Source organism: Gadus morhua, chromosome 9 (genome assembly GCF_902167405.1).
Source record: "Gadus morhua chromosome 9, gadMor3.0, whole genome shotgun sequence".
NCBI classification, from domain to species: domain Eukaryota; kingdom Metazoa; phylum Chordata; class Actinopteri; order Gadiformes; family Gadidae; genus Gadus; species Gadus morhua.
This window is the reverse complement of record NC_044056.1, coordinates 19,338,416-19,363,826: the sequence shown is the minus strand read 5'-3', so window position 1 is coordinate 19,363,826 and position 25,411 is coordinate 19,338,416. Positions and strand designations below refer to the sequence as shown.

General features: G+C 44.3%; 2 protein-coding genes across 3 annotated transcripts; one reads left to right on the top strand and one right to left on the bottom strand.

The window, feature by feature from the left end:
- The first annotated feature begins 1,480 nt into the window (after positions 1–1,480).
- On the top strand, positions 1,481–17,900 carry washc4 (WASH complex subunit 4). The gene is made up of 33 exons (XM_030366880.1): positions 1,481–1,633; positions 2,046–2,185; positions 2,358–2,411; positions 2,510–2,575; positions 2,675–2,720; positions 2,827–2,894; positions 2,997–3,079; positions 3,227–3,269; positions 3,403–3,506; positions 3,671–3,791; positions 3,926–4,049; positions 4,143–4,270; positions 4,658–4,818; positions 5,434–5,560; positions 5,809–5,934; positions 6,351–6,458; positions 7,686–7,832; positions 8,003–8,082; positions 8,424–8,529; positions 9,432–9,548; positions 10,356–10,524; positions 10,820–10,974; positions 11,652–11,726; positions 11,953–12,057; positions 12,981–13,115; positions 13,792–13,900; positions 14,118–14,184; positions 14,724–14,810; positions 14,972–15,119; positions 15,309–15,405; positions 16,020–16,216; positions 16,353–16,449; positions 16,682–17,900. The coding sequence occupies exons 1-33, from the start codon at positions 1,573–1,575 to the stop codon at positions 16,741–16,743; spliced, it is 3,513 nt and encodes a 1,170-aa protein (XP_030222740.1). The 5' UTR covers positions 1,481–1,572; the 3' UTR covers positions 16,744–17,900.
- cnot2 (CCR4-NOT transcription complex, subunit 2) lies at positions 17,847–24,473 on the bottom strand. Of its 2 annotated transcripts, none has more exons than XM_030366884.1 (15): positions 24,352–24,473; positions 23,347–23,474; positions 23,227–23,257; positions 22,696–22,843; positions 22,257–22,439; positions 22,000–22,079; positions 21,728–21,853; positions 21,449–21,573; positions 21,161–21,281; positions 20,655–20,811; positions 20,460–20,521; positions 20,035–20,084; positions 19,811–19,911; positions 19,460–19,604; positions 17,847–19,291 (listed from the first exon to the last, which is right to left on the bottom strand). In XM_030366884.1, exons 2-15 carry the CDS (start codon positions 23,461–23,463, stop codon positions 19,205–19,207), a joined length of 1,533 nt encoding a protein of 510 aa, XP_030222744.1. In that variant the 5' UTR covers positions 23,464–23,474; positions 24,352–24,473; the 3' UTR covers positions 17,847–19,204. The 2 variants fall into 2 exon arrangements, with proteins under 2 accessions (XP_030222744.1, XP_030222743.1); XM_030366883.1 differs by having other exon boundaries at positions 23,185–23,257; positions 24,352–24,470.
- Positions 24,474–25,411: the final 938 nt, after the last annotated feature.

Here is a 25,411-nt window from a genome sequence, read left to right as displayed (position 1 = left end):
TGGTTACGCTGATCTGTGACCAGCTTCAAGACCTGCAGCAGAGACACACCATCTTGGTCCAATTCAAACTCTCATTTGTATTCCATTATACTGGTTGTCATTCAAAAGCTATGCCTGACCCCGCTACTTCATTCCCATGCATGTCCCTACTCCTACAATTATATTAAAATGTAATATAGTATGTGTATGAATATTTTAGATTCAGATAAACACATCTAGTTTTCATCGTTCGTTTTTTTTATAATATTTTGGAGCAAGGTGAGCCAGGTCATAATTTGAACACTGTACCCAAGCAAGTGACTAGTAGGCCTACGTCAGCAGCTGCAGGAACGTTGTTCTGGTGACAACAAGTGCCCTTGAAAAAAATGAATGGGTGCCCCTTCATACAATAAATTATGACGATGTGCCCTCTAGAGCAAGAATAAGGCAAACCGAAAAAAACATGATGTGGTTAGATAATGAGGTGCACTCTTTGGTAGCTGACGAACGAGGAATGCGAAAGAGGCGTTGCTTTCATATGGCGTCGCTATGACGAATACTCGAGTGGTACTGAAATCTGCAATGGATAACGAAGCAAAAAGCAAAATAAGAGTTTGCCCGTACCATGGCCCCCTTCATGCTCTTCCCCCCAGCAATGTGAAAGCTGTGCTAAAGTGCCTAAAAGACAATGATGTGGAATCAGTTTTCCCTGTCTGACTTTGCTTCTAAAAACATATGCTACAATCCCGGTGACAACTGCTTCAGTAGAGCGATCGTTCTCTAAACTGAAGTTGATCAAAACCCAGCTCAGAAACCGATGTGGGGAAAGAAGGCTCTCAGATCTTCTGCTGCTATCAATTGAAAGGGATATCCCTATATAACGAGGTCATTGACATCTACAAATACATGGCAAAAAGAAGAATTCTGCTATGGCTCCACCACCCACCATCTCCGTCCCCTGACTACTAAGCACCCAAATAATAGCTTTCATTGACATCATCACGCCTGTGTGTGTTTGTGAAACAAATGTTAATAGTTCCCTCTGTGTTTTGCTGTGTTTGTGGAATAAATATTGTAAATGTTTTATAGTTCTGTGTGGTTTTATGATAGAGGTGTGGTTATAATTTAATTGTCATATCATTAATTACTTTGATCTGGATCTCCTTATAATTTAATGCTAATCTTAATCAAGGATGAGGACTATTTCCTCATACACGATGCATCATAGCTTTTTTGCACGCTGGTTGGGCCCCTTTGTTGAGCAGAATGTCCCCTTTTTATTTTTTCGACCCGCCCACTGCACACGCACATTTTTACTAGTTTTCTATCAATGTTTTCTATGTTGTCATTGTTATAATTATGGCAGTGATGTGCTTCCATTCCATTTTATATAATTTTGTCTAGTGATGGGCTTCCATTCCATTTTATAAAAATTTTGTCTAGTGATGGGCACTGCGGCTTGTTGATCAGGCCACTCGGAACTTCATTACCCATAACCACCGGTGGCCATTTACGGTCATGAGTCAAATCACGGGACCTTCCAGCCAAACGTAACTATTTTCCGACGCAGCAATATTGTACTTGGATGACAGTATGGCTGGAGAAACGATCGCACCTGACTGGGAGTTTGATCGTTTTGACGATGGGTCACAGAGTAAGTATTGTCTCTTATTCGTGCCAGTCGATTAGCTTCCTGGAAATTTAGCTGCCTGCTACTGTCAGTGACAACTATTAGCATTGCTAGCTTTATTGTTTTTTTGGTGCAATCTATTTATTCTTCTTGTAAATACAGTAGTGCTTCCGTGCACAACGAGATAGTGAAACACGTTATCACAGAATGAAGACTGACAATATCGATGTATATAATTTTTGTCAAGATCAGCCAACGCCACACACTACTATTAATATATAACGTTATTGGTCCAAGCTACATTAGCTGAACAACCTGTATCTTACCAAGTTTACCATTCTGCCAGTCTTGCTGTGCAAAGTTAATGTTTCTGAAGAGTAAATATTGCAACACGCTTGTGCATTCAAATCGTATTTAAAAGAATGTGTCTCATTAGAAATCCACACTGAGGTCCAGCTCAAGAACTATGCGAAGTTCCTCGAGGAATACACATCCCAGCTGAAAGGCATAGAGGATGCCCTGGATGAGTCCATAGGAGATGTTTGGGATTTCACCCTGGACCCTATTGCACTTAAGGTACAACTGTAAAATCATCATTCCAAACATTTTGTGTGTGTGTGTGTGTGTGTGTGTGTGTGTGTGTGTGTGTGTTCGCGCCAATGGATTTCAGCCGCCGTCTTTATAGTCCTTTTAACTTGAGTCCATTTAGTTTATTTACATTTAAACATTACAATTATTTGATTTCTAGCTCGTTCCACGTGAACAGTCGTCCCTACTGGAGTTAATTAAAACAGACAACAAGGTATGTTGTCCACCCAAAGTAATAACCAAAGAATACCCCTAACTGGGTTGTTCACAATTGGGTTGAAGCAGACTTCATTGTTCGTTTGGGGGTTGCAGGTTCTGAACAAGGTCATCACAGTATATGCTGCTCTCTGCAGTGAAGTGAAGAAGCTTAAGTATGAGGTAGGATCTCGTTTCCCCTCCATCTAGCAAGTGTTATTCATCAGAGTCTATTCTCAAAGTGATTTTGATGTTCTACTAACCTTGTCCTTTCCCTCCCAGGCAGAAACCAAGTTTTACAATGGTCTGTTGTACTATGGGGAAGGAGGTAATAGCCATATATTATTGTGTATTATTTCAGTCTTGGTAAAGATTTACAAACTATGTGTGCTTTGTTTGCTTACTGTTATTGTTTTGACTTTATTTGTATTTAGTGTCGGACACCAGTGTTGTTGAAGGAGAATCCCAGATTCAGATGGGTAGATTCATATCATTTCTACAGGTATGATTTTATGCTTGTTAAAAATCCCTATGAAGCCCTTTCTATTTTCAGGTATTTGTCTTCTACTTTCCCTGTGGTAACATTGCGCTGTGTTCTCTTTAGGAATTGTCCTGTTTCGTGTCCAGATGTTTTGAGGTGGTCGTCAACATTGTGCATCAGCTGGCAGCCCTTTACAATAACAACAAGTAGGATCCATATGCAGTGGCTGTCTCACATAGATGCATGTTACACATATTAGCTGCTATCTGTTTGTATTGGTTATGCTCATATGAGGTAATAGTCTTAACAGTTGTATCACATCAAATCAACCATACTCCCATCTTTTATATCAGAGGTTCAGCGAAAATCATTGAATCATCGGGGGTCCATTTCCAGGTAATTTATATAGCATGCTTTTGTTCTTGCTTTATCCTTGTTTTCTACTCACACTCAGTTTTGTCACCGTATCGTAATCCACTTGCATTTAATGTTCCTGATGTGTCTACACTCCCCCTTCCTACCAACGTAGACCGTGTATGAGCACCTCGGAGAGCTACTGGTGGTACTGCTGACCCTGGACGAGATCATGGAAAACCATGGTACACTTAAGGAGCACTGGCAGATGTACAAAAGGTAAAGGCACCTTCCTGGTCATGATGGTTAAAATGCAAAGTCTGACCAAATAAGTTAAATCGATTGTATGATTGAACATCCCTGGCTCAATCTTTTGATAACAGACTTGTTTTAAGCCTACTACGCTAAGTTTCCATTAATGAGGTAATCGGCCTGTTTCTTAGGTTGCTTAAGTCAGTGCACCATAACCCGGGTAAATTCTCCATCCGGGAAGAGAAGCTGAAACCTTTTGAGAAGCTCCTTCTGAAGCTGGAAGGACAGCTGCTTGATGGAATGATACTGCAGGTTAGGCCATAGTGTGTGGAAACTTTAGACTGGTTCAATAAATAAGATAATGGATCATTTTTCCTTTCCTTAGAATTTTCTACTTGTTATTGTATTTTAATCACTACCAATGTTTGCTTGTGTGTGTGTAACAGGCTTGTGTGGAGCAGAGGTTCGATGACCCTGCTGAAGGAGTGTCTGTGGCCAAAAACAGTGCATTCGCCGAAGAGTTTGCCTTCAACATACGCACAATATTCACTAATGTGGAGTCCAAGATCGGTACAGTTTGATTAACTTTATAGCCTGAATCAAGGTTTCTCATCTTTCATTTCGGCAAGATGTTTAGTGTGTGTGTGTGTGTGTGTGTCTCAGGTGAGCCTTCGGAAATAGACCAAAGGGATAAGTACGCCGGGGTCTGCAGTCTCTTCGTGCTTCACTTTTACATCTTCAGGACCGTTGACAAGAAGCTTTACAAATCTCTCCTGGATGTCTGTAAAAAGGTACCAAAAGCTTAATTTGCAGAACTGTAACCGTCGATCTTGTAGTAGTAGTCCCTCTAATAGTCCTTTATTAATACTTCTACGTCATGTCAATGTTTAACCAAGGGGGCAGTATAGCGCTTCTGACCTCAATGTACGTGAACCAATAAGCAAATATGGAATTGTGAGACTGAGGCAGCTCAACAGGAAGCATGTTGAAAACCTTTACACTCACGTTTGGCTGTTGAAAATCAAAACACAATGCCCGTTACCTGCTCGACCAATCAGTGAATACTTGATGCAAACCTCACTACGGTGCCTGCTGTTCTATTAAGTTTTACCAATAGAAGCAGGGTGATTGGTGTTAATTAGTCTTCTCTTGTTTGTTTGCTGCCTTTCCTGTCCCAGGTTCCCGCTGTGACCCTGACTGCTAACATCCTCTGGTTCCCCGACAATTTCCTCAGTACCAAGGTGCAGGCGGCGGCCAAGATGCTGGACAAGAAGAGCCTGCAGGCCATCAAGGCACAGAGGGACACGTACCTACTGCACAAGTCCCAGGCGCTCACAAAGTCAGTTTGAGTTTCAACAGTCGGTTGCACTAAGTTTAGTGTAGGGGTGACTGGAAGCAAAGGCCTTAATGATTATTCGTAGTTATTTATTTTGTTGTCAAATTCACTTTTTTTTTTGTTGATGGATTAAAGGTCCCATGAAATGCCCCCAGGTGTGAGTGTGATTAGCCGTTTTAAGCCGTTCTGAAAATCTGGCTCTTCTGAGATCACAAGTGGGCATGTCCACCTAGATGTGTGACGGATAGATGAGCAACGTTTTCTACAGTCCACTGTGTAGGCTGGTAGGCGGATCTATCTAGCCTACATCTAGGTGGACACGCCCACTTTCATTGTCAGAAGAGCCAGATTTTCAAAACGGCTTGTAACGGCCTATCACACTCACACCTGGTGGCATGTCATGGGACCTTGAATCAATGTTTTGTTCCTCTAATGGTTGTTTTTACAAATAACCCAGTATCTGTCCGACTATTTCTGTTTTCCCTAGTTGTTCGTCCTTTTAAGTTTATTTTTCTCCCACTCTATATGTATTCCATATATTTATCAATTGATATGAAGAAATCAAGGACAGCGAAGCTATTTGTCAAGTTGGTTTCTTGCCCTGTTTGTATTCCGTAGGGACGTGCAGTCATACTATGTATTTGTGACCTCCTGGATGATGAAGATGGAGGCCATCCTGTCGAGGGGGCATCGAAGTGAGAAGTTGGCAGAGGACTTAAACGGCAGATGTAATATCTTCCTACAGGTACAGTCAACCCAAGGTCTTCTGTCAAATGATTGGGCTATGCTCTTGAGTAATCGCTATAATGAAGATTAAGTTAGATTAGTTTTTTCATAACCTGCAATGAAGTACTCGACTCCTGGCATCAATTGGTTAAATATATTGATGTTAATATACAAGCCATGTCACATTAAATGATTTCATGTACAGAAACATGTACATTAAGTTGGACAAGTTAAAACCTTCAGTGTTCCTTGTCTGTTCCTCTCCAGGGAATCCTTTATGCCTATAGCATCAGTACCATCATCAAGACTACCATGAACATGTACATGTCCATGCAGCGGCCCATGACCAAGACCTCTGTGAAGGCCCTCTGTCGACTGGTCGAGTTGCTCAAGGTGTGTGATGGCATGAACACGTTTCATCCTCTGAACAATGACCCTGTTTGTAGGTGTCTCTGAAAAGACGGCCTTAGTTTAGATCGTAAACAGAAAGAATAGACACACACTGGCCCCCTATCAACATCCAGTGGACTTGAATTCATAGCAGTAAGCAATGTTTTCCTTCTAGCCACTGTCACTGAATCATACTGTGTAGCCCATTTCGAAAACGACATAATAATAAAATATCCAGTCTAGGTGTGACTGCTTCAGTCCTTCTGACCATCGCTCATTCCTGATAAGTTACTGAGTCAGTTGGTCCTGAGTTAGCTTAGCAAGATAGGCCGGCTGACTGCCTACGTTCGTCACGATGAAGCCGCTGATCCAGTGGTTGTTCAGCCATCAAAGTGCATGTCCACCTGTTGTGTTGGCAGGCTGTGGAGCACACCTTTCACCGGCGCTCAATGGTGGTGGCGGACTCTGTCTCCCACATAACCCAGCAGCTTCAGTCACAGGCCCTGAACGCCATCGGTACCGCCAAGGTAAGGGAAAACCACACTTTAGATATATATTGACATGTATCCGTAGTAGATGCCGACAGTATTTTGAATGCTATGTTACACTGGGGCTGGGTGGAGTTCACTCTTGTTGTCACTTCACTTATATTAACTGCAGGGGCGTGCTTGCGTTATTTAGATGAGTATATAATGACTCACACTCTCTATCATCGGGTGGCACTAGTTGCGCTCTTGCTACTCTGGAGGTAATAGACACGGGGCTTCTTCTGTGTACCTTTAATAAAGCAGATGATAAAGAGAGGGGGTAAAACCAGTGTTGGGGTTAGGGGTTAGGCTTAACCCTTACATTGGCTAAAGGTTAACCCCTTGGCCGATGTAATGCTATTCCATATTAGGGATGTTAACCGATGACCGTTTGGCCGATGGTTGACCGTATCAACGTTAACCGATCAAAATTGTCCCTTGTCGGTAAATAAAAAAAATAGGATGAGGTGACTTATTGGAAGTTGAACGGACACCGCGTCTCTAGCCCACTGTTTAATTTCTCCTCAAGTCTTAATTATTCCCGCATGCAAGCGGCGGAGAATATGATCTCTAAATTATTATGGACATTAGACTAAACGCTATATGACTACAGTTAGTGAAAAAAATTATCCCTTACCCTCAATTTTTCCGTCTCCTACAAACTAAACAAGCGTCTCTTCTGAGCTGTCATTGTCTTAAATGAGCAGCGGCAATGTTGCAAATGAGCTCCTAACGCTGGCCCTCTTCCGATTGGCCCCTGGTGATCCCGCGCAGGGTCTCAACCAGGTCCGCGCCATCTCAGACCATTGTGGGCGTTCGAGCACGCTCTCTACACACGGTCAACTTGCAGTAAGCATGCCTCGTGTTTCAATTCAAACACGGATCGGGCCGCGGTTAGAGCCACTGCCTCTCACTCAGAGAGTGTGTGTGTGAGAGTCGGAGGCAGAACGGGAGAGAGATACGAAATAGCTGGCGCGGCCCGAAATGGCTGTTATTTCAAATAGCACATTTTAATCTGATCGGTTAACCGGTTAATGAGGCTCGGTGGTCGTTCAAGAATACTTTACATTTTTGCCATCCCTAGTCCATATGCTAATAGAGATGCTAATCCATATTGTCACTTAAATATGGTCCAAAGCAATCTTGAATGTCGGTAATGTCATCGTTGGGGCAAACCACCAACAGGACTTCGATGTGATCTCAACGTGTCCTCTGTACTTCTTGCAGAGGAGAGTGATCTCTGACAAGAAGTACAGCGAGCAGCGGCTGGACGTCCTGTCGTCACTGGTGCTGGCGGAGAACGCCCTCAACGGGCCCAGCACCCGGGAGCGCCGCCTGGCCATCTCCCTGGCCCTGAGCGTGGGCACCCAGATGGTACGACAGCAGCCCGCCGGGCCCAACGCAAACCATGGATGATGGATGGATGATGGATGATTGATCGGTGGAGGTTGGATGGATGGATGGATGGTGGATGTAAGTTTGAACTATTTGGCCGGTCTTGCTGTTGGTTGACGTGCGGTGGGACGTGTCTTGGTTCTCTGCAGAAAACCTTCAAGGACGAGGAGCTGCTGCCCTTACAGCTGGTGCTGAAGAAGCTGGATCTGATGAGCGAGCTGAAGGAGAGGTGAGGGGAGCGGATCACAGTCAGCGTCTTTGCTTGAAGCCAATCTGCCAACACTCAAAAAACAGCTTTGTTGCCAAAAAAGAGAGAGAATAACCTCAGACGATTTCTTTAGGTAGTCGTCTAAGAATGGATAGGGTTTGCGTCTTATTCTATAGCCTAGCATTAGGGCTAGCATTCATGAGTTTTATAACCTTTTCCTAGTATCATGACATACGGACACAAAATGTAAGCCAAGAGTACCAAGGGTCCACAGTGGAATACATAATTGACTCGTCTGTTGGGACATTAAATTAGAAAATGTCCCACCATCGTGTGCCAAGAGCTCTTTCCTTGTTCCTCAGGGTCAGGCTCCAGTGTGACTGCAGCTTCCTGTACTGGCACAGGGCTGTGTTTCCCATCTACCTCGACGACGTGTACGACAACGCAGTGGATTCAGCACGGCTACACGTACGCAACACACTGTCTAATTACGATTTCACCAAAGCTAAAAGGGGATGCCTACTATTTAGTAGTTTTGGGTATCAAAGTCTTGCGGTACACGGGGTATTTAGAAATTCCTAAAGTATGCATCCAGAATACAGATGGCGCTGATGAGGGGGTGTTGTGTTGAGGGGATGAGTTGTAGTGCACCGCACACGCCACCAGAGGGCAGGCTCTACTCGTGGAACAGGCTGCAGAGCTGAAGGTGGTGGTGACCTCTTGAAATGACTTCCAACAACAAAACGGTTAAATAGCCACAAGATTTGAGTCCACTGCCAGTCTGCCACCTGCAAATCACGCCTCGTATATGTGGGTATCTGCGGTGTCACTGGCTCCTCCAGAAAGGATCTTTGGAATAAGGAAGCTTATTTCCTATCTATTTGTTATTATATGACATTATTATTTAAGTATTTAAAACCAGCAAGACTTGTCTAGGTAAGATAATTGCATAGAATACACACAGCACTGAAGGCTAGACAGGCAGCTCAACTACCAAAAAAATTGGGGGTGGGGGATTCATGTCAGGAATTGTCATTTAGGTATGGAAAAATAGATACCCCCCCATACCGACTCTTTGGGTTAGGGTTAGGGTCTTCTGAAGGATGCCTAAAGGTAGGCTGTGTGATGGAACCTAGTACATTTCAGCTGGTAGTTGGAACACCACTAGCTACTACGCTACGTAGCTACTACACTACCCTGCATTGTGTTACTATGAGACCATGCTTCATTCATCTAGGTCCTGGGGAAGGATTTAGTCACGATTTTTTTTTTCTTTTCATGTGTTTTTGAAATATACTAAATGATTGCAACTATGTCCCTTCACTCCTCCCATGCTCTCTCCGGCGCCCCTCTGTGATTGGCTGAAACAGTACATGTTCACGGCCCTGAGGGACTGCGTGCCGTGCATGTTGCACGCCAAGCACGTGGAGTCATGTGACCAGCTGCTGGAGTGCTACCACGAGGAGATCATGGACGTGTTCCACGAGGTGAGCAGCGGTCAGGTTTAGCAGGGATTCACCGATTTCCCTTCTTTAAGTACAAGTACTTGTATTTGGGTACTTGCCGACACCGAGCACCGATATGAGAACTTAGTTATAGCATTACAGTTTAAAGAGCCAGTGAACCCAATGTTTCAACTAGGCTGTTTGGGCTGTGATTCCTAAGACAGATATGTTATGACCCACGGCCACTTTTTGAGTGCCGTCGTTGTATGAGTGTTACAATGAGCAATGTTGTATGTGAAACGCACCACACACCACAGCGATATACACTAGCTCTCCGGGAATCCTATCCCCTCGGGCGAGGGTATTAAATAAATTGATTCCCAGACAGCTTCACCATGCACACACACTGTTAAGTTATGCTATAACAAGAGTCTGGCTGTACCCGACTGCAAATCTACTTTTCCCTGCAACTTCTTGGTCATCTTCAACGTCATCTGAATAATCCATTTCCCTTTCAATAAAATGAATTAGGGCAGGTATTTAGAAATGAAAACTATACATTTTCTGTAACTTTGATTTCTTGTTGACACAATTGGAATGTAATCGCTTAGTGCCAAATGCAAGGAAAGATCACCGTGAAAGGTTGGCAAATGTTTAACTCGGGGCTACGCAAAAACATGAACACCAGGAAGGTGATGGCCACAAAACAAGCCCACTGTGTAGCTGAGATTCAAGGGAACATGCATGTCTAAAAATGGAATGTCATTGATTGCTGTTTTCTCATGTTTCTTTTCCTTTCTCTTTTTCATTCATACTTTTATGTCGTGGTTGCACAACAAACATGAGCAGCACCTGTTGGACAAGCTGTGCAAGGACATCGAGAAGGACCTGCGTCTCTCGGTCCACACCCACCTGAAGCTGGATGACAGGAACCCCTTCAAGGTGGGCCTGAAGGACCTGGCCCACTTCTTCTCCCTCAAGCCCGTCCGCTTCTTCAACCGCTTCGTGGACATCAAAGGTACGGATGCTGCACCTTCTTTGATTGGTGGAGGCTTGATCCCTACTGTAGAATACTGAACGTTGAACATTATAAGTTCAGAATCAGAAAGAATTCACCGGGTGATTTGGCACATACTGGAAGGACTTCTGCTTGATCAGTTTAGAATGAGTTGATAACATGGAAGATTTATTTATAAGTCACTTATCTGGTCACGACCTCCTCGTCTACCCAACGAGAATGTGAGATTGGAAGGAGATGACGATCTGATCTCTTGTGTCTTTGCCTGTGTCTGTGTTGATGTGTTGATGTGTAGCCTATGTGACCCACTACCTGGACCAGACCTTCTACAACCTGACCACGGTGGCGCTGCACGACTGGGCCACCTACAGCGAGATGAGGAACCTGGCGTCCCAGCGCTACGGCCTCAGCATGACCGAGGCCCACCTGCCCAGCCAGACCCTGGAACAGGTGGGCCTCCAAGAAACGCCACACAAAACAAGTGTTGCTGAACTTTACCGTGTCTGTGTGTGCATTTATAGACGTCATTTCGGTATCTTTTTTGTAATTGTTTTATTCTTCTTACTTTCTTATTGTTTTCTTTTAAAGTTGCTCTGTAAGATTTAATTATACATGTATTGTTATTATTTGGTAGACTTATACATTTGTGGTACATGCTGATTGCTACAAACAGAAAAAATCGCACCAATCTCATTTGACCGTGTCAACTTCAGATATTGCATTTTGAAAACTTGACACCGGTGCTTGTGATTAATCAACTTGTAGTTACTGTAGGGGGCGTGCTGTAATGGCACACAGCCTGCCCCATGGCACGAGCTGGGCTGTTGGTATGAGCGACCTAATGACATGTTGCAATAAGCCCTTGGTGCATTCATAAGAAAGCAAACCTCAAACACAAAGGGTCAAACTAGGATTGGGGGGGGGTCAGGTTAAGACGTATGAGGAGGAGAAAAGTGTTTTTAATGTCGTTTGAGTTCGGTCTAGAAACTGCTAGCAACCGATAGAGGAGCAAGTCTTACACATTGGCACTTTAATTCTACTACCGATAGTACTAGTCTGTACTCGCTGTTTCCAGAATTAATAGTTCCCCATCTTGGATGAATGAAACGCTTGGCTTCTCTTATCAGGGACTGGATGTGTTGGAGATCATGAGGAACATCCATGTGTTTGTCTCCCGCTACCTCTACAACCTCAACAACCAGGTGGGCGCAGATCTCTTCCTGGATCCTTCCTTCTCTTGCAAGACAAGTATCTGGTTGCTGGAAATGTTGGCTAATATCACTGAGGGCATGAGAATACTGCAGCCCATACTACAAAACCTCTCCTCTTGACGTCTGCATTCTTTGTCTCCTGGTTACGGCCCTGTATCCATGTGCCCGCCAACACAAGTGCATTCTTACCTGACATGTTTTTGTTCTCTTTGTACAGATCTTTATTGAGAAGGCCAGTAACAATAAGCACTTGAACACCATTAACATCCGCCACATCGCCAACTCCATCCGTACCCACGGCACCGGCATCATGAACACCACGGTGAGCGGTGTTCAAACGCTAAATAATCCTTTAAGGTCACTGTGCTCTATTGATTTTAACCCTTTTTAGATGGCAGCAAAGGCTCAAACATGCTCCAGTATATGGACAATGGTAGGGTCGACATGCTACCATAATATCTGAGGGGGCACAAATAGAAGTCATTGTGAGGGGCCCAAAACAAACGTGGGACCCATATTACAACACATTTCTGAAGGCACCACATTTTATACCTGTCCTCCTATCAGCCTACCCACTGGACAGACGGATAATGCACAGAATTATATCCACGACGATGACTTCAGTTTGATGTTCAATATTCCCTTTTTTGCATCTTATTCTCAATAGCTCATTGAGATACACTTTATTGCAGATTAGTGTCGTTTACACATTGGACACTGTTTCACACATATTTTTGTCCGTCACATGATGTCCGTGATGTTAGGAATAAAAACGAAGAATACCAATATCAGCGATCTGAAGACTAATCTCCAAGAATCAGTCCTTTTTCAATAAGCTATTTTGTTATGCAAGCGATGCGCTTCTGACTCACCATAAACGACGTACTAACTGATAAGCTCATACATTCTGGCTAATCAGCCCGGTGCTAAGCTTGCAGCAGCAGTGGCGCTACTCTGCAAGCAGTCCAGTAATTATGTATTCACGGAAAGCTCACAGATCTGGCTTTTATAGATCTTTTTATTTTTTCTTGAACTTCAATAAGCGGTTTCGGTTTGGTGTAAATCAGAGTGTGGAAATCCTCAAGATTGATACGGGAGGCGATCACATAACCTTCTGAGAATATCAAATCTGGAACTGGGCCAACGGGTTTGAAGGGTTTGAATGGGCCTCGCGGTGGGCCGGTTCACGTCTCTTTATAACCTCGGAGCACATCTCAATCCTGGGCCCTCTCGCTCCTCCCTCAGGTGAACTTCACCTACCAGTTCCTCCGCAAGAAGTTCTACATCTTCAGCCAGTTCATGTACGACGAGCACATCAAGTCCAGGCTGATCAAGGACATCCGCTTCTACAGGGAGACCAAGGACGAGTCCGACCAGAAGGTAAAGGCCCCCCCCCCCCGCCCCCAGACCAAGACCCCCTCGTACGCTCTGAGAGGCCGAGATCTTGTCACACATGCCCGGCCACCCCACTACGCAGCACCCGACCCCAGCCGTGGGCGTGGGGGACTGGTGAATGCCTCCATTATACAGGGGAAGACGGTGGATTTCCAGTGAACAGCTGGGGCTTTATCAGAGCCCATTTGAAGCGGTACAGTGCTGCCGGCTTTGAGTGGCTCGTGATTTACTGACCACAGTGGAGCACTTCATTGGCTTCAAAGGCTTTACTGTCTGGAGCCTACGTTTTTTCCCTTGGGCAATTTTTCAAATGATCCCAGTGTATTAATGATTCCTGGTAGCTTTTAATGTATTCAAGGAAGACGAAGTGCATAAAGAAGAGCTTATGCATCTGCAGTATGGGTCATTTTAGAAGATGATCATGTAAATCAATTGGAGTTTCTCAAGGGCAGCACTTGGTTGTAACCTTTTAAAGTCATTTAAAAGGTTGCTTTATCTTTTGCAAACGGGCTCCATAAATCTACCATCTGTGGCCGACACAACGCAGAAGTGTTTGCCGAGCATCAGTCCCAGAGTGTATATTCAAATATAAAAAAAAAAAGAAAGGACCTTCCTGCCTCCTGATTTTAATCGTGCTCCTGTGTCTGCATTGTGTCCCAAGTACCCTTTTGATCGAGCTGAGAAGTTCAACCGCGGCATCCGAAAGCTGGGCATCACCCCCGATGGCCAGAGCTACCTGGACCAGTTCAGACAGCTCATCAGCCAGATAGGTGAGCACAGTCCACTGGGGCGTTGTGCCGGGCATACTGGTGCTGCTGGGTGCCGGTGATGCTTTTCATTGTGCTTTTCATTGCTGTGTACATGTTGCACAATCTGTTTTTCAAGAATTTGTGTTGAAGCTTAGAATTTGAGTCTGTACTCTGACCTTGCGGGAGCCATTGTATTCTCACCAGCATGAATCGGTCTCCTCTCTTCTTCTTTTTCCAGGTAACGCCATGGGCTACGTGCGTATGATACGCTCTGGAGGACTTCACTGCTGCAGCAGTGCTATCAGGTACACCACATGTCGAGTGGTAGAGGTGGATAGGGACACCATTAACTTTGTGTTATCAGTTCGGCTCCAATGATTATGAATACAAGACGGTTGAGGTAAAGTGATTATCATGCCTCTTTCTGTTTCACAACGATGCTCTCATTTGTTTAAAAGCCAAATGACTGGATGAGCTTTTCAGAGTCAATGAGTAATCGCATTCAATAATCGTGATCTCAATACTGACACAAAGGATCGTGATTATGATATTTGCAACAGTCAAGCACCTTTTAGAGGTGGGAGGATTCCCTGTGTTACAAGAGCATGAGCATGTTACAGAGCATGTAATCATTTGAATGTATGTAAAATGGTTTGGCTTCAGCCTAAGCTAGTAAAAAGCATGTTTTGGGGATGATACCTGACGTTCTTTGCATAGGAAATTATCTGGTAAGCACAACCCACACAGAAAACCTATGCAATAGCTTCAGTATGGATATTATTAAGGATTCATTACGATGAAAACGTATGGATTGTTGAAGCTGTGTGTTAATGGGACTTTGCAGGTTTGTCCCAGATCTGGAGGACATTGTCAACTTTGAGGAGATGGTGAAAGAAGAGGGGCTGTCAGAGGAGACCCAGAAAGCTGCCAGGTAGAGCTGCCTCCCACCACACCACCACACCAATAATAAACCCATGCTGCCGCATCGGTCACTGGTTCACTCCACCCCCCCCCAATGAGCAACATCAGGAGCTCCGCTAATGCGCTGTAATGAGGCCTGTGATCCGAGGCTGTGCCCCGTGTGTCTCCCAGTGTTCTGGATGCCGTCCTGGGGGACCTCACCAGTAACTCTGCCGAGGGAACCGAGTACTTCAAGAAGCTAGTGGGAGTGTTTGCACCCGAGTTCCGGAGCGCCAAGAACATGCACCTGCGGAACTTCTACATGATCGTTCCACCACTGGCAAGTGGTGTGTGTGTGTGTGTGTGTGTGTGTGTGTGTGTGTGTGTGTGTGTGTGTGTGTGTGTGTGTGTGTGTGTGTGTGTGTGTGTGTGTGTGTGTGTGTGTGTGTGTGTGTGTGTGTGTGTGTGGAAGTCTTCCTCTCTGTGTGGCTCTCCTCATGCTCTCTTGGATTGTGACGCCGTTCCTCAGGCGGTGAACTTTGTGGAGCACTCCATCGGCTGTAAGGAGAAGCTCAACAAGAAGAACAAGAGCGGGGCGGCCTTTACGGACGACGGCTTCGCCATGGGTGAGGTGCCAGGACGTCCCACCCCCTACCCAGCCTTCGAGTCCCTCCTGATCACATGACCTCACAATCTGTTTGGCTTACACGGCTACGCCTGGCCCTCCGCATCCATTTCCAGAAATGACTATTTAATCGGGGCCAATCAGGGAACGTAAAATGCAGGCAATGTAACGGCATCGCCCATAGCAACGAGCAGAAACGTTAACCTTAGTAGACACAGCCAGCCATGTTATTCAGTGACCCAATGACAACTATTTAACAAGAACAAGAGTATGCACCCGCAGAGTTGATCTTTATCCCGCCTCTCCCCTGAACCGCGTGCCCGAAGGGCGCGGCATGCTTTATCACGCAGCATGTCTGAAGGGGTTACTGTCAAGGTGAGTCCTCCCGCCCACATCCATATTAAATGGCTAGAGGTCCGGACAGATCTGTGTAGCGACACAGAATGTGAGGTCACGTGATCAGGATGGTCCCTAGGCTAACCCCCACTACCCTTACTACCACAGCTCTACTCTCGACGGCAAGATGACTACAAAGCCTCACCCTTTTTAATCCTTCCACATTTTTTAAAAAACAAATTCCCTGTTTTCGCCCTTCGTGCTTGTGTTTTACATCAGGCGTGGCCTACATCCTGAAGCTTCTGGACCAGTACCTGGAGTTTGACTCCCTGCACTGGTTCCAAGCCGTCCGAGACAAGTACATAAAGGAGATGAACGCAGTGGTAAAGGAGCAGAGCGTTCAGGCCACCAGCCAGGACGAGAAGCTCCTGCAGACCATGAACCTCACCCAGAAGAGACTGGAAATCTACCTCCAGGTGTGCAGTCGCCCTTTGTGTGTGTGTGTGTGTGTGTGTGTGTGTGTGTGTGTGTGTGTGTGTGTGTGTGTGTGTGTGTGTGTGTGTGTGTGTGTGTGTGTGTGAGCCTGTTAACATCCTTGTGCTTCCCCTGCAGGAGTTTGAGCTCCTGCACTTCTCCTTGAGCAGCGCCAGGATCTTCTTCAGAGCCGACAAGACGGCGGCTGAGGAGATCCAGGAGAAGAGAGATAGAGGTGAGGGGGTCAACAAAGCGTTTTCTAGTGGTAAGGGGGACTGTTGGGCCAAAACGTTCTGGGTTTGAATCCAAATGCCACACAGTCTATCAACAGCAATCCCTGAGCAAGATGCCCTAACCCCTACCCGCTCATTTAATTATCTGTATCTAAAGGAACCTCACTGTAATTCGCAGTGAGATTCCTGACTTGACAGTTTCGTGACAAGTGTTCTTCTTTCCCTTTTGATAAGAATCGAACAAAGCAGATGGATCGTCGGTAGGCCCCAACCCTACAGAAGCGGCCGCAAAGTGACCTTCAACGGGAGAGAGTACTGTAGCGTTAGACGGCGTGTCATGTCAGCGATGTCAGATTCGCCATTTTTGGACGGACCCATCTGGACGTCAATGCAGCCTTTGCTTTTATTTTATTTTTACTCTATTTACTCTATTGCATTCAGTTATATCACAAGTGAGATTGTACCATTGGATGGCAAAAAATGAAAACATCTTTCTTCTAGATTGTGACTTTAGCCTTCAGAGTAGACTGTTTACACAATACTAACATTCCTGTAGCCATTGACAATAATGTTATTTTTTCATAGTGCAACTCGTGGCTAAAATTTAACTTTCCAATTATTTGTTATTAATGTCATTGCTTTGATTGTATGTATTGTTCTTTGCACAGATTTCTAATGTTGGCGGTTTGTAATTGTTTTTTTCTCCTGTATTATCTACGCTTTCGCCCATCCATGCTTAGATCTGGTCATTCCGATTTCATAATTGTATGGTAGCCTGTCTTAAAGCAATGCCTTTTGGATGAATTAGAATCCATTTGTCTGACATTTTGAATGTTCTTAAATTGCACATTGAACTTGTGTTGGTGCCGTATTTGTTTGCGCCATTTTGGAGATTTTGAGTTTATTCGTTGACATTCATTCATGATTGCTTGGAGTAGATGGTTGCTTGTTCAGTAAGCAGGAGATATCTATAGCACAGATGCTCCATCAATACTCTCCCTTAACTGTCATTTTTATAAATGTTTCCTGAAATATTACGCATAATATGCAGCCTAAAACAGCACCAGATTAGAAATGATTTGAAATGGGACTCGCCATGTTGAAATGAAGGAATTGTCTAGTGTCTAGACAATCTCCTTAATGACCTGTATCTATATTCACTGATCTGATTTAGGATGAGTAGAAATAACCATTTTTGTAAATATTTACAGGATGACTTGACGTGTGTTGATTCCAAACCTGACCCCTGTTGAACTGAAAATAAATAGTCAGTTGATGGTATTTTATACACGATTAAGTGTAATTATTTTTCCCATTTCTGAAAAGGTTCATTCAAATGGCCTATTTGATGAGCGGAGAATGGTTATTGTCCGTTGCAAAACAAGAAAAGACAAAGTTGTTCAGGAAAGCCTTTTCTGCTTTAATACAAATAAAAGCTTAACTTCAGAAAATACAAGATCAGTCTGGAGTATTTTTTTTTCTCAAATTGTCAATTTTCCTTTTCCTATGAAATATTGCTGTTTAAACAGCTTAAAATGAAACGCCGTTCTACGTTGAACTCAGTAATCGCTTTTTAAACTACCACCCCACCCTCCCAGAATAAGGTAATTTTCCTTGTTTGAAACATTTTAATTTTGATTTATTTTTGTTGCAAGTGCCCACACTAATCGACACCCTGACCAGCAGATCCAGAAATGTCCTGTTATATCCACATATTGCATCCATGCTCTCCTCATAAAAACGAGGTACAAGGCTGGGCAATTTTTTTTCCAAAATAGATGTCATATATATATACATACATATATATATATAGCAATCATATATACACATTCGTACATCCATATACTCATTCATGTGATGCCAAGAAACTAAAAATAAATGTACACATTTATTACAAAATTGTGACAAAGACTGGAAAATGTTTTGCTTGCTGTAAAACGACGCTTGGTAGTTAACCTCAGGACTGGTTGGCCTATGAAAACTCACAGTCCCTAATGTGTCCATGGTATAGTCAACACACAAACAACAGAGAGGCAAAAGGGGGTCAGACAGCTCGAGACAGACTAGAGAAAATCCATATTTGAGGAGTTGTTCTTGAGGAAAATTTCGGCAGGAAGGTTTGGAGAAAATGACCAGGGATGTATGTGGATAAAATGGTTGTTTTTGCCCCCCCGAAAAAGGAAGTGGGAGTGTTATTACATGAAAAAGCACAAACCGATTTTGTGTTCTTTTATTACTAAATATAGTGCAACAATAAACATTGCATTTTGTTCACCCTTTTACTTTACTTCAGAGGATGGCACTTTGGTAACGATACCGTCCTCGCCTTTTTATCTGTCCTTAACACTTGCTGGAAAGTCTGAGGCATCACCCTTGTTCTGTCTCTGTTAAGTATGCCACACTGTCAGTCCTCTTGCCTTGGGGCAACAAAAGGCTCCAGAGATGTAAACATAACAGACCCTGCTCAAAAACAAAACAAAATAAACAGGAGGAAAAAAAAAAAAGAAAAAGAAAAAAAGAAGAAGAAAAGGTACTAAAAACAGAACAGAAGTGTTGGTGTTTTGGGCAGCATGTAATTTTGGAACGGCAGGGCAATTCTGCTCCGCTCTTCCATGGTGGCAACCACTCCCTCCCCCTCCCTCCCTCCCCCCCTCCCCCCTCCCCAAATCCCAAAGTCAATTAGCCGAATCCTCGAGGAATAAAAACCAAGGACAGGGTGGTGTGCAGGAACAGCTGTAACTGGTACTGGTCGGGGCCTTAGAAGGCCTGCTGGGCTGGGTTGTAGTTGAATGTTGTCGGCACCAGAGGCCTCTCTTCCAGCTTGTCGTACTCCAGATGAAATTCCTTGAAACAGAGGAAACAGATATGTGATACGACGCCGCTTGGTCACGTCTGCTCTGCAGCGTCAGCGGTTCTAAAGAGGCCGGGTATGAGCATGGTGTCGCAGTGTGAACAGAGGAGGGAACCGAGCGGGAGAGCCCCTGTGTGATGGAGGAGGAGCGGTCCTGTTACCTTGGCTACTTTCCTCCAGTTAAGACAATCAAAGAAGTAATAGGTTCCCCTCTCGTAGGTGTTGGTCTTTAGTGTGGGCTCCATGCCGGGCGCCCTCGTGATCCAAACCCGCTCTTCTTTGTGGTACCGCCAGTCACGATTAAACCTGAAAGGGGGGGGGTTGGAGGAGAAGGAACTGGTCACCCATCCGTATCTAGAGAACCGCTGGACTTGAAAAGACATCCCTCCCACAAATCGATTGAAAGTCCCACCCTTTAACTTTGGTATTACAAATCTATTTAGGACCCAGAAGTCAAAAGTAGTCTTCAGGTTTGATTTGAAAGAACGAATGCAAAAAGACGTGGTACTCACAGCTCCACTGCTGCCAGAAGCTGTAGCAGATCTCCACCATTCATGTAGTACAGATAGAACAGCAGGTCTTCACCGTATCGGGCCAACTTAATTGAAGCCAACTTGCCAAAATAAAATACAAATATGATCAGTTCATATGGTATGGGATTCAGATATTGGTCTGTATTTACATAGACGTCTCCATTTTCTGAACTATTTGTTTAGTCCATGGTGTGTCTGTTTACCTTGTCCCTTATGTGAATATTGGTTAAGTACTCCGATGGAACATGGAAATCTGAAGGCAGAAAACAGACGCGCACACATTGAGGTGACCGTGACATAATTACACAGTATGCTGCCACACCACAGCAAGGCTTTTATCCTGAGATATTGAAACTGCGCCCCATACTAAACCCGGTCAAAGGGCCGGCAAACATTTCGGCAACAAGCGGCGGCTATTTAACTATGTATCGTGATGCCAGCAGAGGCTGAAGAGTGGCCCTGTAGTGCTCTGCAGTCTTTAAGAGGCCTCCGGAGACGAGGCACATAAACACGGAGGGTTGAACTAGTCTGCAAACCAAGAAGTGCTTGAGACTTTGGGCTCAATCTGACCTGTTCCAATGGGGATTGGGTGCAATCAGGTGTGGATCTAATGGGTTAAAGGTCATACCGATGTCTTGGGGTCGACAAGGTGCTGAAGCCCAGGGCGATGCAAACTTGGGGTACAGGTTTCTGGCGAAGAAACAGGATTGCAACACAAACAATCAGACACAAGTACTAAAAAGAAACTAGTTGCCGATGAGCCGCAAAAGGGAACCCAATGTGCTGAGATGCAGTCAATATTGGGCTGATGCTGCAGTCTTACTCTGGTGAGTTGAGGTTGAGTCCCAGTGTTGTGAGGTCGCTTCCCAGCGCAAGATGGACCATTCCGGGATCCGTCTCTGCCGCCCGAATAAACGTCAGCAGTCCGATCATCCCAAACTGGTCCGTCACCATCCCTGAGGGAATGTTCGTCACCCGGCCTAGAGTTTTTTGTATTATGCAAACGTTTAGCACAAGGGCACACACACACACACACCTTAACAAAACAGCCTTTCACGGCCGAATTGAAGGGTATAGGACTATATTTGTATACGTCCTGAATGCACCAATTTGCTTGTGGGTGAAAATTACCTAAAATTATTAAACATTACAATGTTTAATCATAAAAATATTCACTATTACGCTGCTGCTCGCTCAATTACTTGACCACTACTGTAGGAAACATTTAACTATATGACGTACTACCAGTACACGGGATACACATCTCCAGCATTATCCACATGATATGGCCATGCAATGGGAGCGTCTGAGTCTGCAGAGAGGACTCACCATCCGGCAGCACCTGGATGCCCTTCTTCTGATTGTTGTTGTTCTGTGCCGAGCCCGTCTTGTCTCCGGGAAACTTGGGCCCATCTGCATTGGATGTGCTCTTTCCTGTAGAGTTCAAGTTCTGTGGGAGAAGCAATTACAGTTAGTTACAAACTTATGAATATTAGAATATAGGATGTAGAGGTGCAAACACACTAGATACATTCTTCTTTTTTTCTTTTACAAAAACATAAGACACCCCCCCAGTGCTCCGAGAATGCAGGGCTTCTACTTGCGGCCCCCACTCACAGTTTTGTTATCATCGTTGCTCAACGTGGGGTCCTTGTAGTTGGGCCCTGGTAGCGCGGGGAAGTCCTCGTTGTGGATGGAGAAGTCCTGCGTCTGTTCAGTGGATGGTTTTGTCACCATGCCAACTTTTGAAGAAAAAAACGGAGGGAAAGTGGGAGGCCAGAGTTACATTTTGTTTCGGCCGGGGAAGCAGTTTGCCATCTGGCTGGAGCACAGGTTTCACATGTTAACGGTGGTTGCGTGGCCATAGAGGCGGCTCTGGCCGGCCGGTCGCCTCACCATAGGGAGCCCTTCCAGCCAGCGGGTTGAGCAGTGGTGTGGGGTTTCCGCTACCTTCTCTTCGACTCCTGTCTGCCAGCGCGGGGAAGTCGGACAGATCCAATCCGGTTACATTTTCACTCCCGTCTGCAAATAGAAGAGGCGGACTTGTATTACACACGTTCACTTATCTCCGTCATGCGATTATTAGATAACCAATATATTATGTCCACAGTGGTGAAAAAACAAAAAAGTGACTTGACTGGGCGCACTCAATTCCAAAACATACAAACCTGTGCCGTTGAAGATGTTGCTTGATAAAGAGTTGTTCATCCCAAAAGCTTGATTGCGATTCATTCCAAACCCTGACATGCTGTAGTCACACAAAAAAAAAAGAAGAGAATCTCAACTACTATACAACCAATTGCAGCCGTTAAGCGACAGCACACTGCCAAACAAACATACCCCCCCGTCCCCCATAATAAACCAAGCTCCATAACTCCATTTCCGCATGACTTTCATCCACACAGCCGGGTCGGGACCAACGTACCTGTTTATGGTGAAGGGCTGGCGTGCTGGTTGCTGTTTGGGCATACAGATGATGCTCGGGGAGCTGCGGTTGGGGCTGCCCAGCCCTGAGCTGCCCATGCTGTTGGTCCTACCCGTCATACCGATGCCCTGCCCCACCTGGGCGTGGTTCAGCATGTTCCTCGAGTTCATCGGCAAAGTCCCCCTGTGGAAGGGATAGAGGCACGTCTGAACAGGTGCGTCTGGCCGCCTTTGTGTGCATCAAAGAAACAAAAAACAACACTCCCCGTGTAACACAATCTCCAAGCTGTATGGAGGTGTCTGAATTCACGTGTTCAAGGATGGCAGATGGGAAGTTATCGTCAGACTTCTATCATGCCCATTTCACCCACAAACATGGAGACGGAGATGCACCTTTAGAACAAGGAAATGGGTGCAAAACACCTGCAGTGGTCACGCACCTGCTTGGTGATGGTGGAGTATGGAGGGACATGGAGGGTACCCCCGTTGTGGGCGTAATGTGACTTGGTAGCTGGGAGCCCTGCGATAAATTGCGATTTAACTGAGGCGTGTTGTTACCCATTCCCCTTATCGAGAACCCGAGGGCGCCTAAACAGAGAGAAAGAGAAAGAGAAAGAAAGGGGGAAATGGAAACCGTTATAATAGTTCAATTGTCTAAAGTTTGACATTTTTGCTATGAATGATGGCCCGGGGTTGAGCTGTTGTTTGGTTAAGTTAGATCAGCCGTAAGTATGGCCCAACGAATCTACCGGCAACATGTCCCGGTTGCAGTATTTTTTTGTTTTGATTCAAGCAATGTGCCAGTTTCTCATCGCAACTTAACCACAATACCGCTTCCTCTGCTGAGGTGACGTCTTAACGCACTAAATATTTTGTTGCGATGACAATTATCCTGTTACTTTTTAACAACTTAAGCTTTGCAAGCTCACTTTGTGGACCATACAAACTGGCACCAAGCTGTGACAGTTGACCTGATGATGATGGCGAAGGAGACGACAGCATCTGAAACAAATACAATATTATGAAAGTACTGGTCACTCTAAAGTAAACAAATGAGTACAACAGTGAAAAGCAATGATGCCCAAACTTACATCCTTGTCCGTCCGATGTGGGAACATCGACGGCTGGTTGTAGTACATGCTTTCATCGGGAAAGTCGTTATCGACTACCTCGACAAACTCTACAAACTTCTTTCTAGAACCGAACATGCCTTCGTCACCTGTATGAAAGGAAAAACATGCTTGAGTCAGGGGCTGTTACAGCTTTAACTACAGAATTAGTACCAACGTTGTTTAACGTACAGAATAAAGGTTCAAAACTCCCATTATCTTCATAGATAATGAACTTCGGTCGAGCGGATATTTTTGATACTTTCAACCTAACAATACATCTTTACAAAAGGTAAACAAAGACCCCGAACGTTTTGGTGCGTTAACATGTACTAAAAAAATGTAAATTGTAAGGGTCCATTGATGACAGAGACCTATGTTCATTATATAATGGGTTTTATAGTTGCGGTGCTATTCCAAAAGCATTATTCTGTCCGTTTTCACAGTTCATTTACAGTACTTTAAAAAGTAAACGATTTTAATGCAATAACCATTTAACGATGCAATTTCCCAAACTAACGAGCTAACTCTGTTTAGCACACAGTGCAGCTAATGCTAGTTGTTGTGCAGTCGCTCTGCGTTAGCATAGCTAACGTCAATTAGCAAGCGGACTAACACCAACGCTAACCAACAAATGCTCATTTTACTCAGCGTAGTGTTCAAAAACACACCGTACCATTTACAATCGTGTAAATAGAAACACCAACATTTAGCCAGTAGCAGCCTTTTCAACATCATAGATTAATCTAGGCCTGCATAGCCTTCATTTATCCACGGCCAGCTGCCGTTTTCTTGTCTCCATTTACGCTTGGTTTGCAGCGAGCACCAGACTAAACAGATGCAGCAAACAGTCGGCTGCTCAATTCATCAATTCGCAAAAATCACGAATGGACGGATACGGGGGGGTAACCAAGACGAATATTCCACTCTATATCGTTTAATGTTCTCTAAACAATGAAATCCTGGTGAAAAAACGAACATCCTCACCGCATCAATTTCCCTTCTCTTCTTTTGATCCAAGATGGCTGTGTGTATTCTCAATCCAGAGAATAGCCTTTACCCTCTGACCTTAGAACCTGCTGCCCATTTCCGTACACCGAGTTAGCGCAGTCAGTAACATTTGTGTGCGTCTCTCTGGCTCTATGTCAATTTTTTTTAAATAAACCGTCACAAAGCTCATTTGCTTTGTGATATCATGTTTAGCGTTTTATTTGTTAACAAAACGCAAAATTCCCCGATGTTATCCCTTCCATATTCGAACAGTCGAATCGTGTTATTCTCTCTCACTCACAATTGCAATAATATCATAGAATTTATTTGATAAAGTAAATCGTTGTACAATTTCAGTGTGATTTAATGTAAAATTCATGCATGCAAAACATATTCCAATTAAATTAGAATATATTACTACCATTACTATTACTACTAAAGGCACATGTGAAAATAACACTAACATTATCCATTAGTTTGTACTGTTATTAATAGATGAATAGGTCTACTCTTTACAAAGACAATGCTATATAAAACGTTGAAGCATAATGTTTTCTGTGTTCATAGCTTTCTTATTGCCTGCCAGAGGCCCAAATGTGAAAGTAGATAAGCAGAAGGACAAGTTTGTGTGTTAACAGAAGTGAGATGAGATGGGGTAGCTGGTCCCCTTAAAGATAAGGAAAATAAAATCCTGCCCAGTGTTCTCTTGTTAGAAAATAGCCCCAATGATTATGAGATAGCAGAGGTGAATAAGATTATTTCCAGTTGAATTAACCTGTATTTGCCTCACATGATTAATAAAGCTTCATATTGTGTTTACTTTAATTTCCTGTTTGAATCCAATTATAGGCTCCATGTGCATTTCTCAAACAGCATCACAATATGGTGCTGAGAAAACACACAGGCCTTCCCTTGTGCTATACATCCACTATTACACCTCATCACTTCTACAAGAGACACTGAAAATATGCCCTTATAGCCTACACTTCTCCTGACCCCCCTGCAACGGGTCATGCACATATGTTTTTTTTGTGGTCTACTTATGGGTCCCAGATCA